The sequence below is a fragment of the Spea bombifrons genome, chromosome 6, assembly GCF_027358695.1.
Source record: "Spea bombifrons isolate aSpeBom1 chromosome 6, aSpeBom1.2.pri, whole genome shotgun sequence".
Taxonomy (NCBI): Eukaryota; Metazoa; Chordata; class Amphibia; order Anura; family Pelobatidae; genus Spea; species Spea bombifrons.
In genome coordinates, this window is record NC_071092.1 from 45408914 (window position 1) to 45428710 (window position 19797).

Sequence of the window (19797 nt, forward strand, 5' to 3'; positions counted from 1 at the left end):
TCCCTGCCCAAATTCTGCCCACTAATAGCACCCTTAAGTGGCTGTTCACAAAGGTTTGAGTTGAGTTGACAGTTGAGTCAGGCCAACTTAACTGAGTTACTTGAAACTGAGCATACTCGTTGAAGCTGAACGGAGATGTCAAGTCAACATGGATGCCAACTCACAGCCAGGTCTTATGAAGAGCATTAACTCGACTACGAACAGAAGGTCAACTAATGTGAGTAGGCACTTGAGTTCAAAAAGATCTCTAACACTTCCTGAAGGGCCAAGTTAACACGGAATTCCCTCAATGGGTCTTTCCAACTTGATTGAGGGAATCAAATAAGTCAAGTGCTGGGAAGTTGAGTGATTGACGTTTAATGAATAGATGAGTTGCTCTTCGTGTTGGGTTAGTTGAGTGCTGCAATTCCATTGGCAGGTTGGACTGATGATCCCGTTATTATTGTGTCGATCACCAGGAGAGGGGCTATCTGTGCCGGTGTAAGTACCGGTCTTCATATACCTCCAATAGCCCTTCAGTCACAGTCAGGGGATAAAGTGTGGTCATGCGCCACTGACACTCGGAATCCATTTCTGGTCTCTACTAGCCCCACGTCCAATTTATTAAAAAGAAAATATGATATTTCATGGTAAGTACATTAAGAAACCAATTTCATTTCCAGTTCCACAGTGTTGTTCGTGGAATTATAATAATGGACTGACATTTATAACCTGAGTTATGCCATATTATATGCCTTCTTTTTAAGCAAAAATGATTAAAGGGATCATTGAGCGTGCGCTCGGAATTCATTATAATCTAATCACGAGAACGAAATAAGAAAATAACAAAAAGAACCCAACTTACATTAGCAAACGGCAATTAGAAAAGACGGATCTATCAATGAAACGAGGCAGTTGTCCCGTTGTCGGTATCTGTTCGACGCAAAGAAATAAATGGCATTTTTATGGGAAACGCAGGGGATACGGTAGCGAGGTATAATCGTCCATGATATACGAGAATATCGGGAAACGAGAGAACGTTATAAGATGCGAGGGTGGTTCTGGGAAAAGAAAATATATCGGATCCTTGGAGCCGATGGTGAAAACATATAATAATAATAATAATAATAATAATAATGATAACTAGAAAATATAACACCTTTTGACTGACTTGTAGGTATATTGAATAGCTTATAGCTATATTAACCCCTTAATGACAAAGCCCGTACATGTACAGGCTCAAAATGCATTGTTTTTAATGGGTTTAGGGACCGCCCATTGTCCTTAAGGGGTTAATGTTTAGGTGCAGAGATTTTTGATGTCATGTTCATTTAATGTTCTTACACTTTTTTTAATTAGGTGTTAGTTGTTTTATTTTTCACCAAAGAAAGTCTACGGCGTATCGGTAATTTCTTTTACTGGTGAATTAGGTACTGGTACTGTTTCTATATTACTAACCTTTGGCTATCGATCATAAATACTCCACAGAAGAATAAAGTTAATTGTAACGCGGAGGTTTGCCTGAATGCAAGTATCTGGAGTGTAGAAACATAGAATTAATCAGTCGTTGGTCTCGTCTTAGATTCAGGAGCCGTATGTCTATCCCATGCATGTTTAATACCCTCGCTGTATTACCCTCTACCACTTCTGCTGGGAGGCTGTTCCGCTTAGGGTTTGGTTCCGGCCACTAGGAGGTTCGGTTATAGCCAAAGCATGGGTTAGGCATAGCTGAACTTTGATGTTGATGGATCAATGCACAGATTTTATAGTTTCAGTAACGTATGACGACCATAGATTTTTATCAACATTGTGGAATGCCTCAATTTTTGATTTTTACATCTCGAGTTATTTAAAAAAAATAAAATAAAATAAAATATATATATATATATATATATATATATAGGTAGATAGATAGGTATTTATGCATTTTGATATATCTAGCAGTATTTAATATACACATATTACCAGTCTCAGGGGCTTGGGAGAGAAAAGGCAGATAGAGCTGCATGGTACTTTTATTATACCTACTTCTACCTGTGATACCATACTATAATATACTATTTACTATAAGCCGCTGTCAATATAACACAGACTCCTGTTTAAGTGAATTTGGACAGACTGGTGCCAGCTGCAGGACTAAGTGCACTTTTAAACCCCGGTACCCATCACTTTGTATCTGAGTTGGGCTACGATACGGACAGTGACAGCAGCAGTCGGGCCTTGTCACCTAAAGGGCTTCCCTGTCTCTTTCGGGATTCTTCGCAGGAGCTCAGCGGAGTGACAGTGAAATGCGGCTCAGAGCTGCAGCTGCCAGACGCAGATCACAAGCCCTTCGCTGCTACAGGCGACGGCGGGCAACCTGTCAGCTGTCACCGCGTGCCGCAGAAGTCATGGACGTGAAGGCACCATCACGGATGCCTATAATTAAACATTAATTAATTGTATCGCCTTCTCTACCTGCTTCTATCTACCTCTCTAAGCGGTAACTGTCATATACACCTGACAAGTGTCCCTGTGTAGAAGTGACAGTCCCTCAAAGCCACTCTTATCCCCCTGTGCCCCCCCTTTATCAGAGAACAGAGTGTTTGCTGGGTGATTGGCCAAAAATGCCCCACTTCCTAAACTCGTTCTTCCTAAAGCCCCACCCCTAGCCCCGCCTCTAACTACACCCCCTAAACAAAAAGGGCCCCCCATTCCAAATTTGACAGCTTATACGCACACACACCATATTTCTTCTTATCCTAAATAATTAACATACTTCCGATAATATATTTTTTTGGTGACAAAGTAATAGTAATTACTGTAAAAATGCAAATGAAAAAATCTGGATTCTTGATCGAAAAAAGTCCCTTTATATTTGCAACAATCTGGCGCGCAGATTTCAACCACCGCGGCCAGAACGGGACATTAATCCGAGAAGCACTGAGAGCCAGGCTTACATTAAAATCTATATTCAGAAGCTTGTAATCTAACCCAACGGAGTACTCGGGACAGAAATCGAAAAGTTTTTTCTGCGTACGGTCCGCTGCACAATATATGTATTACAAACGCGGCAGATGAACACGTTATCCGGACCCTTGTTTAGCCGTGCAGCTTAATTAGGAGATATATAAAAATATAATAAAGCACTAAAAAAATGTAGCTAGAGATGGTTCGGGAATAGAGAGAGAGAGAAAAAAAGCATAAAAGGAGAATTGCAAATATCAGACGCATTCTAGCAGCTGTGCAAAAAATGATGCATTTCATGGAAGAGGCAGGAAAATTCTTCATCGGGGGATCACGTGCCGTGGATCCGGGGGAACTCGGCCTCACGTTACGTTAAATCATTGTCTGTTTTATAATTTACATGCGTGTTCTTGTGTCAGCGTCTCCCTCCACGACGATAAAGAATTGTATAAATTATGAAAGTGGACAACAATCATTAGGAAATAATTAGTGATTCATGATCTCCATTATTGTCTTCCTGCTGGTGATGTTGTAGCAGGCTTTTCATTAAACGGAGAGCAGACAAGGAACGATGACCCTTAATGATTACTGGGTGGAATTTTGCGCTCCGGACGGAAACAAGTAACGGAAATTGTCACTTCTGGGATAAGTTTAACTAAATCCAGCATTGGCGTGATATTGGCGTGATATTATTATTTTATTTAATAGTCTTTAAAAATTATTCATATTTATTTTTCCAGTTTTTCAAAGGCATAGGCAGGGCATTCCATGAATTCATATCCCATGATTCCTCAGCATCCGACTTTTATCACAGACAGGAAGTTGTAACTGGCTTCCTGTGTGTCCTCTATTCGCCCCTACCACGTGGCCACTTTATGATGCTCTGAAGCTAAGCTCCACAAGGTGGCGCTTCCTGTAAGGCAGGTGTTTGTCCGCACTCCCAACCCCTTCACTTCCTGCCGGTCCCGCCCACTTCTGGTGCTACATCCCCACCCTTTCCTGCTACCCCCTCCCAACACAAGTGCCTCAATTTGGACACCTAAAAATTGGGGGGCACGGTCTATTTTAATAGTGCATACCATGGTGCTCTCATACTTCCGTCGCTTATTATTCCAAATTAAAAATGTTCCATTAAACCATTTTTGGAAAGTGCGAGGGAACCCAATCTGGCATTTGAAGAGTAAAGAGGCATTTTCGTTCTTTTATCATAATCATCAAAAGGCCAATTTTTAAAAAGATTTTTTTTAAACATATTTTTTTTTTTTACAGTTTTCCTCTCTCGGATATTGCTAATGACCGTGTATTTTGCTCGACAAGATGGAAAACTATCGCCGGAGGCACGCTACGCGCCTTCTGTAAAATAATAAATGCCTTTTCCCAGTTGTCTCCTGATGGCTTCCCTTTTCAAGGTAAAGACTCCAATCTGTCACCTCTGGCCAATCCTCAGAAAAATATGGCCAATTTTGCCAAAGGGAAGATCCCAGAATGCACACACAGCTGCTTTTCCGTGGTGGTTCGCCGTCTTAATGCAAATAATTCCGAAAGAGCAGATCCTTTCTAAAAAGGACACATCTGGCTTCTGTTTGCCAGCGTCACGCAACCGTTGGAACAGCCAATGACCCATGTTATAATATTATTATTATTTTTTTTTTTCTACAGCCAATAACATTTCCTTCTGGTTAAACTTTGCGAATATTTACAAACCGTTGGAGGAACGACAGAAACAGGTATTATGGGCCCAAAAAGATCACATGACAATTAAGGGTTTCCGCCCAAAATTGCGAATGACTCCCATTTTAATTGATTAACCGATTATTTCTTGGGAGGATTTGGGCATTAAGCAATGCTATGAATGATGATTCTATTGCTACATTTGGTTACAAAAGTATTAAATTCAGAAGAATAGTCCATTCAGAAATTGCTGCAGACAACGCCGATTACAAATTCTTGATTTGTAAAATTAAATTAACCCTTTCAATGCCAAACAAGGAGTTTAGGCATATTATCCGGTCTTCAGGTACACAAAGTGTTAAGCCTTACTATCTCCTGCCATTCAAATTAATGATATCATTTTCTAGATATAAGGTTTTTTTTTTTAGTAAAAATAAATTGTAGCACTAGCTAGAATATTTATACATCTAACCGCACGTGTTACAGAACAACTCAGACCTATTTCTAGGCAGCATGGCTCAAGTTGAATTGAAAAATGACTCCTGTTACAAACAAGATGTTGGGTGAAGTAGAAATATGTAGGACGGTGTATTGAAAAGCCAGTTATGAATTGTTCCACTAAAATCCCGGAAAACTAATTTGACAGTTCAGTGGCACTTGCATAGTAAGAAAATTGTAAGTGATGGGAAAATGCAGAAGAAGTGAATGTAATGCGTCCAGGCCAATGTTCGAGAAAGAAGAGATAATTCCTCAGCCGCTGCACAATGCCAGCTTCTTGTGTTCTCTTCACCTTCCTTCCGCGGAACACGGCAGATAATTCAGAATCCTTCAGCCGCTATCTCGGTAAAATGTGAGTCCGCTAAATACATCATACAGAAGATAAATTATATACATGCAGCCATTGGAATCTAATGATGCTACCCACGAATATGATATACTATATTTTTTTGTTTGCCTTTTCTGGGGATAACGTGAGTTTGCGGAGCAGGGAACAAATGTAAGCAAACCACTTTACAATAATCCTAAATGTCTCTGTTTGGGACAGTCTCTCTATGGGACCCAACGCCCTTCCGTTCCTCTTTGCCTCTTTCGTCTGCCCAGGCCTCCCTTTCCTCCTATGGTGCCCCCCTTTCCTCCCCTAATGTCCCTCTTTCCTCCCCTGATGCCCCTCTTTCCTCCTATGGTGCCCCCTTTCCTCCCCTAATATCTCTCTTTCCTCCCCTGATGCCCCCCTTTCCTCCTATGATGCCCCCCTTTCCTCCCCTAATGTCCCTCTTTCCTCCCCTGATGCCCCTTTTTTCTAGGAGCTCAGAATTTTTGCTGGGTGTGAGGGTTCTACGGCCTTAAAACTTACAATAAAGTGTAAATGAACATCAGGAATTTGGTTTCTAAATTAAATTATCTAAATAAAATACATTATTCATCTTCTGAATTACTCAGTTACATAAACAGCTACCAATACCACTTAAAACCAGTGTCGTTCTTTAGCTGTTTGATACAGGGGGTATGCTTTTCTTTAGGCTGGGCTTAAACATAACAGAATTGAAAACTATAGCACATTTATCTATTCACATTCTGTTATCTGAATCATAGAATGTTCTAGATTTTCTTTCTTGTAAACGAGCTTATATAGAGCATGAATAAAACATCCATTTAGTTCATACTTCAGCAATTTTAATCAAAGTCGAGGCGTGCAGAAAATGAAGCAGACTTGGTGAGATTTTCAGCTTATTAATAAAAAAAATAAATGCCCCATCCATCTGCAGCTTCCCAAATGAAAGGTGTAGAATAAATAAAGGCGGAGCTAACTGTGCCAAGATGGCTGCCCCCTGTAAAAATAGTTTTGTGAAGGGGACATAAATTCTTAGGAAAGCATATGAAAACAATATAGAGGTAATCAAAAAATTCAAGAAAAACCTTAAAGCATAAATTAATAATAGAAACACTTAAAGATTTCTAATAAATATAATATATTAAGTAAAAAGCAAACCACCCCCACCCCAGTCGCCATGCAGCTTAACTTTGAACTTTATATATTCAGATTTTTTAAGAGCAGACTGTGTCAGAGAAATCTTTCCCACTGAGCAGACTTCTTGTAAATCCTGCCATCTGTTACCCATGTTTTTGGTATACCTTATCGTGCCAAAAATACAGACCTAAATGTCACTCTCAATACAGCAGAATATCGAGTTGTGATCTGGGTATACGTTGCAGAATTTGACATACCTATAAATAGTTTTGTGCTGAAATTCATTTAATGTGCCCTAGTTTGGAAATATATCATTAATATATTACATAACTTCTGTGTTTAAAGGAATAGTAAAGTCCCATTTTATCTAAACTATATATATATATATATGTGTGTGTGTGTGTGTATGTATGTATGTGTCTGTCACCAAGCCTATCTGGAGCCCCTAACTATGCTCACAAATATAGTTTTGTCGTATACTGTTTGCCATTGAGCAAGGCTTGCCCAGCCATAGAGTTGACACCGGCGACTGCCTAGGCCAATGAGCTGTAGGGGCCCCAAAACCAGGTTCCCCACTATGCTAGAAAGTAGGGTATGTAAGAAGAGATGGAGGAAGCATCATAGGCCGAGAGAGCTAGAAACCCAAGAACCTGCCCTGTCTATAAGGGTAGCACATCAGGTCACACATTTACATTTGAAACAGCTTAGATTTTTTTTCCACCCAATACCTTATCACCCCCCCCCGGTGAATTGTTGAACGTACTATATTTAGACATTAACATGCACAGAACCAATAACCCCAATTACCTCTTGATTAGTTAACCAAAACCTAACGTGTTTGGGGAGGATTTTTTTTTTTAACTTCTTTTTAGTTTTGTTTTTGTTTTGTTTTTTCAAGTTTAAAAAAAAAAATCTATATATATATATAGCGCCACCTAGTGGTTGTTTTAAAGGTGAGATATTCAAATGTTCTATTAACTAAACTATAATTAGTATGCAGGCCTGCACTGGCCATCTATAACACCGGGCAAATGTCTGGTGGGCCGCTGGCCAACAGCTATGTCTAGCTGTACCCTGTATTAACATAAAACCGCGCCGTGCAGCTGCACATATCCAGCGGACGGACGGACTTAAGCCATCAGGCGGCCTTTGGCCTTAAAGTGCCAGTCCGGTTCTGTAAGTTTGGCTTTAGCCTTAATAGTCCATGGAAAAATGGACTTCATTAATTGAAGTCGATACTTTTTATTGTGAAGTAACATAAGCTTTCCAGATTTCAGAGATCTCTTCTTCAGATGGAATGGAGGACCCGCAAGTTTTTGTTCATTCACATATTTTTCTATAGAAGAACGAACTATACAAAAGGTTAAATGTGCGTAAGATAACATATCCGTTTACGCAAAAAAAAAAAAAAAATTCCTTCTATTTTAGAGCTGAGTGCCTTTCTCAGACAGACTATGTCAGTAATATGAATATAAGTAATAATATCACTAAGGAGCGTATGGTATGCAAAATGAATAATACTATCAAAAGTCTATAACAGCTAAAATAATGGTTTCACAAAATAGTCTATATTAAGGTCTTCACTAAAAAGCCGGAAATTTTACTTTTCCGGGAGAAAATTTTTCTTTTTTTTTTTTCCCCGGGCTATTAAATCGACACATTACTTAGTCTCACTGCTTTTGTGTTTTTAAATTTGAAGCTTTATTTCACCTCCAGTTAAAATCTGAAGAAGATGAATTTTTTTTCTTTGAACTTGGCCTTTTTTGAAATGGAAATAATAAAAAAAAAGACTCTAGTTCATCACTGACCTTGGAGAATATGGTCTTTCATAAAGAATATATCTTGCGATAAAGTGTAATTGTGTCAGATTACTGTGACGCTCTTACAGAAGTGATATATTTAGCTGAGGATGAACTAGATTCTAGCAGTAATATTTCCAAAAAACACTGTATTTTCTGGAATTAAAAAAAAAAAACATTTTCTGGATGTTTGTATATAAAAAAAAACAGCCAACGATTTACAAAAAAAAAGGGGTTTGTCCCCCCAAAAAATTTAACCAAATATTTTGTGATAAATGTACTCTGGCACCAATCAAAATGATAGTTACATGAAAATGAAAGCATTTTTTTTTGTTGCGCAAGAAAGCAGATTGTCATTTTAAAGTAGATTGTTTTTTGCAAGCTAAAAAAATGTACTTTTAGTCACGACTAGCCTCTTAGTCAAGTGCTTTGTTCATGGTCATTTTTACATGGAAAAAAACAAACAAACAAAAAAAAAAAACCAATAAAGAATGATGGCCGAGGACAGGATAAAACGCACTGGAGAGGACCGAAGATCAGATTCAATTTCTGTGTCACTGTGAAATACGTCAAAGCAGGGATGTAGCCGTTATTTCTGATACTGCGGTTTCCAGAAAGATCAGATGCGGTATATCCAGGAATTGCTGTTGCCAGGGGAAATACAATAGTAATTGTCTCGTTCTCTTTACATCTACAATGTAAGGATTCCAACTTCTATAAGCCTATTGGTAAGCCAATTAAGCGTATTTTAAGTACGGTATTTACTATTTATTTAAATACTGTACCATAAATGTGAGGGAACATGGAAGCAGCCAAACATTTACGGTATATTAGAAAATGCTGGGGTGCCTCAGAAATCTCATGGTGCTGCCACAACCACAAAGGGATTCTGGGTAGGCAAATAAGGTCAACAATAAGTCCCTACCCAGAATCCCTTGTGGTTGTGGCAGCACCATGAGATTTCTGAGGGAAATTCAAGCCTTCTGACTTGTCTGGTGTCTGTAGATGAGTGTGTAATAATACTTCTACTACCCCTTAATTTTAAGTGGAAGGTTTTTTCCATCACCTTTACCCACCATAACTTATGTAATGGTATTTCACTCTCTCACAATGTCTCCCTAGATTTGCTTTTTCGGCAGCTCTGCGTCTTGTGTTTCCTCTTTTTGGTCTCGCTTCTGTAACTTTTCTCCTGTATTATTCCTTCTTTATTGGCCTGCTTCTCCCCACTATCTACTCTGTTACGCTATTTCACCGGATTGGAGGAAAGGGAAGGGACTGTACCTGCGGGGTTGTCTTTGCAGAAGTTCTCCAAGGGGGCAGAATAATGAAGATGGGTTATTGTGTCAAAGCATGGCAGAACTAACACAATCAGTTTAATGTCCAGTTCTCTCTTCAAAGTGAACCCGTAAGTCAACAAAAAAAATGTTGGAATAATCATGCAGATCGTGAGATCAGGAAGTTAAAACGGCTTCTCCCATGATACACACTTAAGGTGAGTTTGTAACATTATTTTATTTATTTTATTGAATTTTATTGAATTTGGAAACAGATTTATTTTAAATCTGACAATGGAAATAACCTTGCCTCCATTTGCCCTCTCCAGGCTGACATCAGATGCTATTATGTATCTCAGCCAAAGAACAATAGTTTCAAAATTGTGGTCACCATAACTCCCCTGCACAATAAAATGTGAGAGAACAAAGGCGGCTCAATTATTATAAATAAAGTGGTTAAGAAACTAAAGTCCATAACAGAATCAGTAGCTCCCACACTCTTTTTTATTACAAGGACATTAAAATAGAAACTTTTTCATTTTACTATTCATCCGCTCATTTCATTTGGCTTCATAATATGTAATCGTTTTTGGAGAAAAAATATTTTATGCACATCCCTGTGTGCGGCAGGTTTGGGAAGTATAACAACTCATGCAACCTCGTCTCAAACTCTTAAACCTTTTAAACACGAAAAGGAAAAAAAAAACTAACAATAACATATGTATCAATAGGTAGTGTAATTGTATGGTGTTAGAGTGAGTATATGGTGTTACAGTACGTGTTCCTGTATGATATTAGCATGTGTAATTGTATATTGTGTATGTGTGTTATTATATGGTGTGAAGGAGTGTGTGTTATTTGATGGAGATAGCACAAGTGCGCGTTAGAGTGTACAATGTTAGGGTGTGTGTTTCTCTATGGAAATAGCACAGGTTTGTGTGCATATGGGGCTGGGGTGTGTGCATGTTCGTGCATGGCGTTAGCATGAGTGTATGTAAGTATTTGGTGTTAGAGAGTGTGTGTATGTATATATGTATAAGTATGTTGTGCTAGAGTGAGTGTGAGGTTAGTGTATGGTGTTAGAGCGAGTACCTGAAACTAGACATGGCTCGCCCTAACATATACGCATAACTGGGAACTCTCAAGGTTTTTGTCGCAATCTCAAGGTGAAGAAGCAGATTCTCAGGGTCATACAGTCTGGAGCTGATGCTGTGCTATTCCACACTTCTGTGTGTATAATTGTTGCTTTTTGCTACCAGTAAGTTATGGTTGATATTGCTGCTTGAATGTAGGTGATCAATTAAATGTATCTTTAAGTAATGAAAAGTAAGAGTTTCTATGAAGACTGGTATTAGAGCCATTTTGTTAACACATCTGGAGAGTTGCTACATAAGCTCTTCATGATGGGCAATTAAAGAGTTAACCTTTAAAGAGTCTCAGAGTCAGCTCATTAAGAATGTTCTCATCTATGCATTTAGGGAACTAAGGCTACCAATCTGTATTTCATATTGTTTTCAGACCTTCATATCTACGGTGTTCATTATGTGAGTTAGGGAACTGGTAAAGTGGGTCGAGCGTTGCTAGGGATTAAAACAAAATAAAAAAACCAACAGAAAATGTCCCCTTCCATAGCAAAAACAAAACAGAACACATTAGATAACAAGATAGCACAAATAATCTATTTTATATTGTTAAAAAAGAAAATGCAAAGGCATATGTACTTAGATTTGCAGATTCACAGTCAGATAAATTAGACTTCAGTTTACTGGCACAAAATGATTCATTTTCTTTTTTTTTTTTAGACTGAAAAGCACTGGAATGCTTTGCGGAGTCTAAGTAATATAAATAAGTGACTTTCGGTAACAAAGAGATGGGAAGCTTAACTCCGTACTGAACAGTCAAGTATCCTTCGAGATCGGGATTAGCATCTCCGGAGAATAATTCTATCCTTGTAGAATCCACTTGACCATTCTTTTGTAATTCCGAAGCAAGATCAGAAAATGCAAGATTCTGATGTCAAGTGAAAAGAAAAATACGTATTTGAATTGCATGTGTATATTTGATACCAGGTTACAGGCTTAATATATTTCTTGCAATGCATATGGCCAAGTCCTTTACAAATTCTATATTTACAGTTGAGTACATAAAATATAGCTAGAAGTATTATTAAACGCTCATCTACAGACACCAGACAAGCCAGAAGGCTTGTTGTTCCCTCAGAAATCTCATGGTGCTGCCACAACAAGGGATTCTGGGTAGGCACATGCAAATAAGGCTAACATTTATCACCTTTTGCCTCTATATCCACTTTATACATGGATCCCTTGAAAGTAATTGCCTGCTGTACAAGACAGCCTTTAGACAAAACTCGGGTAAGAGAAGCAGTAGCCAGATCACCGCTCATGGACAGCTGTTTCATCCTTAATGGGACTCATCAGCTAGAGGCAAAGGTGATTGTTGTTAACCTTATTTGCCTGTGCCTACCCAGAATCCCTTGTGGTTGTGGCAGCACCATGAGATTTCTGAGGGAAAAACAGGCCTTCTGGCTTGTCTGGTGTCTGTAGATGAGTGTTTAATAATGCTTCTACAACCCCTTAATTTAAGTGGAAGGGTTTTCCATCACCTTTACTCACCATAACGTATGTAATGGTATTTCTTGGTTACCCCAAGCCTCACGTATTAAATTGGCATCATAACCTCATGCTGATGAGTTCTATTATGGGTGAATGGCATATACAAATAGGATAAAATTTTATTTGATTACTAGTTAAAACCAAACATCTATTTGGGAACCTCAATAATCAATTAAATCTTGGTTAATTACAAAATTCACTAAAGAAAAAAGAGGTAAGAAATTAATTATCTAAAGATTTACCACTATAATCTTGTGATTTACGATAAGGTTATAAAAGTTTGGGATTTCTACACTAATTACAGTAATATAAGGATAATGGCTGACTTCTATCCATCTATCCATTTTAGAATTTTATTTTGATTTGCTAGATTATGGGGGCAACTCTCTAGTTAGTAATTAATTTATTACCAGTGATATTTTAACCCCTTATTTCTTTAGCACCTAGCTTTGCTTTTGTTTTGTTTTTTTTTATGACTTTTGTAATTTATTCAGAATAAATCTGTGAGATTACTAAAGAGGTGTGTCTGTTTTTAACTATTAATCAAATAAAAGATTTACTTTTGGTGAAGTCATTTTTTTCCCCCCATCTTTTAATATATTAATTTAGTTCTGGTACAGGCAGAGACAGCGGCAGTTCCGCTTTTATATCAAAATTAATTATTAAAATTAATTTGAACTACTGCTCTCGAACTCTGACTGCCGATCCTCTGCTGAAATATTCCCGCTGGAATGTTTTGGGTTGTTTTGTGTATTTTCAAAAAACCTTAATTTTAATAGTTTTTTTTTTTTTTTTTTAAATACTATTTTAATTAACAGGTTTGTTAAATGGACAGTCTAGCAAGTGTTTCAATTTGTGACATCACAACGAGCATGATATTTAACATTTGTCTTTGCTCCAGTTGGCAATGAAAGCAGGACACCAAAGGGCAAGCAGGGCACCAAAATTGAAATTACGTTGAATGGCTGCCCCAATGGGGTCACCTACATGAACGTCACACGTCTTGAAAGAAGTCTACTTTAGTGAGTGCAACCAATTAAAGCATTCCAAATAATGATCTTTTTTCCCACGTTTTGAATAAAAAAAAATCCCCAAAAAACATTGATTTTTGTTCTTGGATCATTTCTCGGACCCCACATCATGGTGCCTACAGAATTTAGAGATACATCTTGCAGGTTGGTTTCTGCAGTACCTATGGCACAGGCGGGGATGCTCAGATATTACTGAAATAAACCTAGGATGGAAGATAATCCCTGGTAATCTCCTACACGATAGTGTATTAACTAGGAATTGTCTAGCAGTTGTTGACTTGTATTGAGAGGATGATTTTATGAACGCTGAAGAGAAGATGTTCCCTGACAGCTGAGTCGGCTGATCTGAGCTCAGACAAGTCTGAGGGTTTTTTGTTCCAGCAGTCCGTATGAAGCAAAGAATTGTTTTCCATGCTGTCAGCAAATTCGCGCTCGACGCGACAAATTCATTCTTAGATCTATACATGGGGAAAAAAAACTTGTACCAACCAGAAACAAGACAAGGAAATTACACTTTGAGTATCTCTGATCATACCTGGTAACCGAAGCTTTCCCTTTTCTAGGGAGTGGCTTAATGAGGAAGTGGGTGGAGAACTGGGCATGGCTAAATACAGCCCCACCCACCAACACACCCAGAGAAAGAGGAAAGTGACTCAGAGACCCAGGGAAGCAGAGCTTCACCCAGAGACTCCGGGTCAAACCTAGAGAGTTCCCAGATATGATTTTTACACTCTGCGGGGCTGCTGACTCCCCTGTTGACTTTCCTGTAGAAGCACAATTACTCTGTCTAGTCTGTCAAGTTTTTTGATAAATTTGTCAGCGTTCTGAAAATCTCAGGTTTTGTACTGATTTGAATCTCTATTCATATCCTGTAGGAACCTTTCAACCAATAAAGAAATAAATTAAGGACAATAAACCAACAGACTTAAATATATATATTATACTGAGTATGGGTCAGCTCACTGCTAGCAACGTTTTCAGAAATGCATTATTTACACATTTTACACATTTTAACTATAAAAGGGCAATACGGGTGGGAATATTCATTAATAATCATTCAAATTATTCAAATGTAGAAAAATATAAAGCACATATAGCAAGCATTTAGAATAGAACATAATAGCGCTAAATCTATTCTCCAGTGAAAAGCTTTTTTTTTTTTAATATTATTTTTTAACATCCCAAACACAGAAAGTTAAACGCTTAAGTTTGAAAATGTAGCCTTTCATATCAGCCCCTTTATTTTTGACATTTATTCTTCCCCGCTAACTAGATACATCCTTCAGTAAAGTAAATTTCTGTTAACTTTTCAAACATTTAATCCCTGATTGAACTCCGTGACCGGATCGCCTACCAGCTCCTCAAAGCATTAAACGGAGACGTACCTTTCTTTTTCGATTCTTTTTTCGTGCTGGTTTTCACAGCCACTTGAAGTTCTGTCTCAGTTGACATCCTATTGTATCCTTATTCGTCTTCACACAGATCCGGTGTCTCAGTCAGGCTCATTTAGCTCTCTTCTTCAAAAAATATTTAAAAAAAATAGCTCGGCCTTCAGATATGATAACCCAACTTATATCTCCTGTTCATTTCTGCCACGAGCTGGAAGAAGAAAGGACAGTCGGGTTAGAGGACAAGGCTGTCGAAATATGTCATGGAAGTGAACATTGAAATATTGGGTTACCTTAACATGATAGATCTGTTAGCCAAAGGGACACATTTTTTAGGGGGTCATTAGAGGTGCGGAAAGGTTTAATTAAATGTTTTATGTGAATTTATAAATTAGACAATAAATAATGCTTTACTTCATTTTAAATGGCTTTCTGCTGTTTCTATACACGTTTTTCAGACTTTTAGGGCTGTAGAATTATTATTATTATTTATTGTTTTATATAGCACCATCAAATTCCGTAGCGCTGTACAATGGGTAGACAGCACATAACAAGTAGTATGTAACATAACAAATTGACTTACAGAGACAACAGGTGAGGAGGGCCCTGCTCAAACGAGCTTAGAAGAACCCTGTGATACCCTCATACCCAGCAAACATTCTGAGCTACTAGAATAGAGGGGCATCAAGGAAGGAAAGAGGGATACAAAGAGACCGATGATATCAAAGAATAAAGTTCAGCACAGGAACATGGGGGCATAGAAAAAAAATATAGTCTCTGCTTTGGGTGGAGATCCAAGATTCGGAACTCAAGGAATGACACCGATGTGCACACAATAAGTGAAAGAAATGTGTCGCTTCTTGAAGACTGGTTTTCCAGGATGGAAACTTGACAGCACTAACTTATAAAGTTCCGAGAGATAACTGGGCTTCTCTGAATAACAACGTTGTGAGATACACCAATGTTCCACCAAGTAAACAAGCGTCCCTTCCATGCCAAGTTTTAACTCATGTTTCAAATTAACATTTAAACATTTAAAGACTTGGCCATTGGGGATAATATATTTGGACAAAGACACAGTTAAAATCTGCATGGAGGGGGAAAATGGAGTTTTGCAGCATCACTCCCTTCAAGAGACATCGCCCCAAAATGAGTTACTAAAGAGACGGGGACTCGATCTTGCGATACAAGACGGGCTCTAGGTTTTAATCAAGTGGTAAAAGAAGAGTTGAATCTACTTCTGCTGTCCTACAAACATCTGCTTTAGCAACTAAAAAAATAGTATCAAAATGTAACAATATGCAAATAATATAAACCATTTCCTTTAACCAATAACCAGAAAACCCCCACATCGTCCGCAATAGATAAATCTGGCCAACTCAAGTGCTTCCAGCCATCCAAAACATAACAAGTGGAATAAATGTATCTGTTCTATAGCCATGGCTAACAATCCTTGGATAGAATCTCAAGTATCATCGAACAACTTCACATCGCCGTTTGTTGATGGATCAGATAATAACGCCGTATTATTTACACGCATAAGCAAACATAACATAGTATTTTACATATATATGGGGAAACATCTTTCAAGCCAAATATTTCTATACTGTAAACATTTTTTTTTTACATTGAGATCATGTATTTATCTATGACGAGGAAACTAACAGCTCTGCTTCTTGTTCCTGAATTTACATCAGTGCTTAAGACGGTCCTTATCTTAATAATGTTTCTGGGTGAGATTTGTACATAACTTATAATATTTATTTTTATACTTTTTTTTACCTTATTATTTTAAGATCAGAGGCAAAGAAAAGTCAATGTAACAATCTGAGAACTAGCTAATTCGTACAAACTTGTTGTTAACGGAAATTGATACATTCGTATGAATCTCCCTGAAAATGAGGGCGATTTTTGTTCTTTCTGTCATTCTGATCTGCCCCGAGGAATCAAAAAAAAAAAAAATTCCCTATGCTCCCGGCGCCTACCGCACAGCGGCACCAAGTTCTCTGAAACTTTTACGTTTTAAGTTTTGTAGACTGAACAGATTTTATTCACACTGGGAACACAGCGAACCTCTTTCAACATCCAATCTGTTCTGATTTTTCCGAGCATAGCGTGGAAATCTCAAGTTTAACACTCGATATAATCATGATTTTCTGGCACTTGGGTAAAGAGATTTTTGAAATGGATGCAGAATTTTGGTTTAAGTCGTATTCTACAACTAGAGGGATAACCTTAGAGGCAGTTCTCCCTGTTTTCTGATTTCCGATGTGCCGTGACACATTGCGGAGCCCGATCTAAATGCAGATGAATGCTGAGCATCAGAATAATTCCATGTGCACGTGGACAGTTCCGATACATTTTTCTTTTGTTTTTGTCCATTTGTCTTCAGAAGACAAATTTTGCTTCCAGTCCTTTCGGTTCAGAAGAAATCCAGAGAGCTTTTTTTTTACTCGAAACTAAATTTGTAGTTTTTTTTCTCACTTTCTCTCTCTCTCTCTCTCTCTCACTCCCTCAACTACCTTCTCCGACAACCGCTTCCATGTCTCCTCTTTGCAGACATCCTTCTCCTCTCTTCAACGCTCTTCAGGGTACTTCTGCAACAGGCCAAAGCCGCTGAAGAGCGCTGAAGAGGAGCGAAGAATGTCTGTAAAGGGGAGAAACGGAAGCGGTTGTCAAAGAAGGTAGGGAGAGGGAGTGAGGGGAAAAAAAGACACATTTCAAATGTATATGGAGAACTTTCTCCTTGGTTTTAACCCCTTAAGGACAATGGGCGGTCCCTAAACCCATTGAAAACAATGCATTTTGAGCCTGTACAAGTACGGGCTTTGTCATTAAGGGGTTAATTTACTTTGTTGGTGATTCTTCCCTGTTTTAAGGACATTCATACCAATTAACATATTTTAGAATATTCTTAAAAACTAAATTCGTACAAATAAGAATATACAAGTCCAATTCCTTACGCTATTATATTCCGAGCAAGAAGGTCCCCAAGCCACCCTCTTCCACTGCCCAACAAACTTAACTAATGTTTCTACTCCAATATGTCCTATTTAAACAATAACTTATTATAGATAGGATGTCTTGGTTTATTTAAGTCTCTAAAATATATTCAAAGAAACTTGGGATGCGAATGCAAGAAGGGACCTCATTCCCGCTTCAAGAAGAGATGATTCCTTCTGTGGAGCAAAAATGTCATCTCTCTGGATCATGTCAATATTTAAAGAATGATCTCACTTAGTTTTTGGAAGCTCAGTTACATTGTTATTAGGTGGCTATGGAAGGAACCAATACTTAAGGTTAAAATCAGAACCACAAATAAGACAGCGCTATCCTTGAGAAACAATATAAACAATATAAAAAAGTAAGAAAGTTACATGTAAGAATTATAACAGCCATCAAGGAACCGTGACAGAAAATTACTTTTTCTAAGGCTAGCGAAGGCGAAATGAACAAACTCCGCTGAATTATACCGTACATGGGATGTAATTGAAGATGTGAAGCCTGAAGGTTTTGACAGCTATAATAAATAGATTTTATTTTTTAGCTCCCTAGTAGAAGATTGTGATGTTCAGCTATGTCTGATGAGCTTAGTAATTTTGTTTAATACACATTGTTGTGTAGACAGCGTTATAATTTATGCCTCGGTCAACATTAAAGTAAAACTAGAGAAAAAATGTTTAGCATTACACTAATTCCAGTGACTTTTTATATGTTTTTTTGAATTGTTGGCAGCCCAACACTTCTTGATACCCAAGGAGGCCCATCTACCCAATTCCCATCAACTGGTCCCGGTCCCAGGCCCAGGGCCAGGCCCAGGAGGTAGATTACACTCTTGAGGAATCAGGCCCACCATTGTGCCCTTGCTCAGCCTCTGATCTCCTCAACTGAGCTGCCAAAGCCTATATAACGATATCAGATCATTACTTCCTGTGTAAAAAATTATAGCCTTTTCCTATTGGTTAAAGGGACAGCTGGACAAACCAGCTTCCTGTTTGGCACAGAATCGGAAATTCTCTTCTTGGAACATAAAAATCCACCGCGATTTCCTTATTACGGAAATCGTTTTTGTAAGCGCTCTCTGTCGTTTCAAGAGCGTACAAAATTAAAACTGTGTGGATATTAGAATGAAAGCTGGTGGCTTCAGGCAACAACAACAACAACAAAAAGAAAAATGCATAAAAACATGTTTTTTAAAAAAAAAAAAATTACACATTTGGCATTTCAAATTCAAATTTCCAAATATCACGTTAGAAACGGAAGATAAACACTGACACGGCTGAATGCTCCCACTTTATTAAAAAGTATGTTACGAAACATGATTGTTATTCAAACGGCAGGCAAATGTTTGGAAGATGGAGCAATTGTCATGCAGCCCCACACACACAGACACACAGACAGACACACAGACACACAAATCTCCTGCAGACAAAACAATTTCGGGCACACACTAAAATGCTAACAACTAAAAAGTACACAATATCAACATTTTGGGTGCCAGAGAGAGGTGGTGTGCAATATGAGGAACGTCTACCCGGCACACAAAAAGACTGATCGTTAAAATACGTACATTTTCCAGATGGCTCGTTCTGTGTTTCTCACCATTATTTTTTTGGGGGGGGGGTTTGGACTTTTTCATGTCTGTCCAGCGACGGTGCTTAGAGTGTGTATGAAGAGGGACGTATTTCGGGATTAGCTAAATGGGGGAAGCCAAGCACAAACGGTTGTGGAAAAGCCGTGAGAGTTAAGCGCTGGACTGCAGCGTCGTTTTATGGAGCATGCTGGGGGAAAAACGCTTGCCTCTCCACAGAAACGAGAAATCAAATGCTTGGCGCTTTGTACGCGTTCAGAGCTGCCAAACACTCGATGGGGTTCAGCATATGCGGAAAGCGAAGCCGGTAACAGACCATTTCCCTATTAGAAGTATTTGTCACGCTAACTTTTTGCAATTACACGTTGGAAAACATCTCTTTGTGGATCACCTGAGGAAGGACAATTACCCTCACCTTCTAAAATCATATCCCCCAAGTGTCCTTTTTTGAGGAGGTCCATGCTTTCTTTTGACCACAAATCCCCGTGCCCCTCTTTCCTCCTCTGATGGCCCTCT

At 38.4% G+C, this 19797-nt stretch overlaps 1 protein-coding gene across 3 annotated transcripts in view; it reads right to left on the reverse strand.

Annotated features, from left to right (window-relative positions):
* DAB1 (DAB adaptor protein 1) overlaps positions 1-19797 on the reverse strand; it is a 310139-nt gene that overhangs the window by 72300 nt on the left and 218042 nt on the right. For all 3 annotated transcript variants that reach the window (XM_053469376.1, XM_053469378.1, XM_053469377.1), the window contains one exon: positions 14688-14901. In XM_053469376.1, the coding sequence (XP_053325351.1) occupies positions 14688-14754 (67 nt within the window). In that variant the 5' untranslated portion in view covers positions 14755-14901. The remainder of the gene's footprint in view (positions 1-14687; positions 14902-19797) is intronic.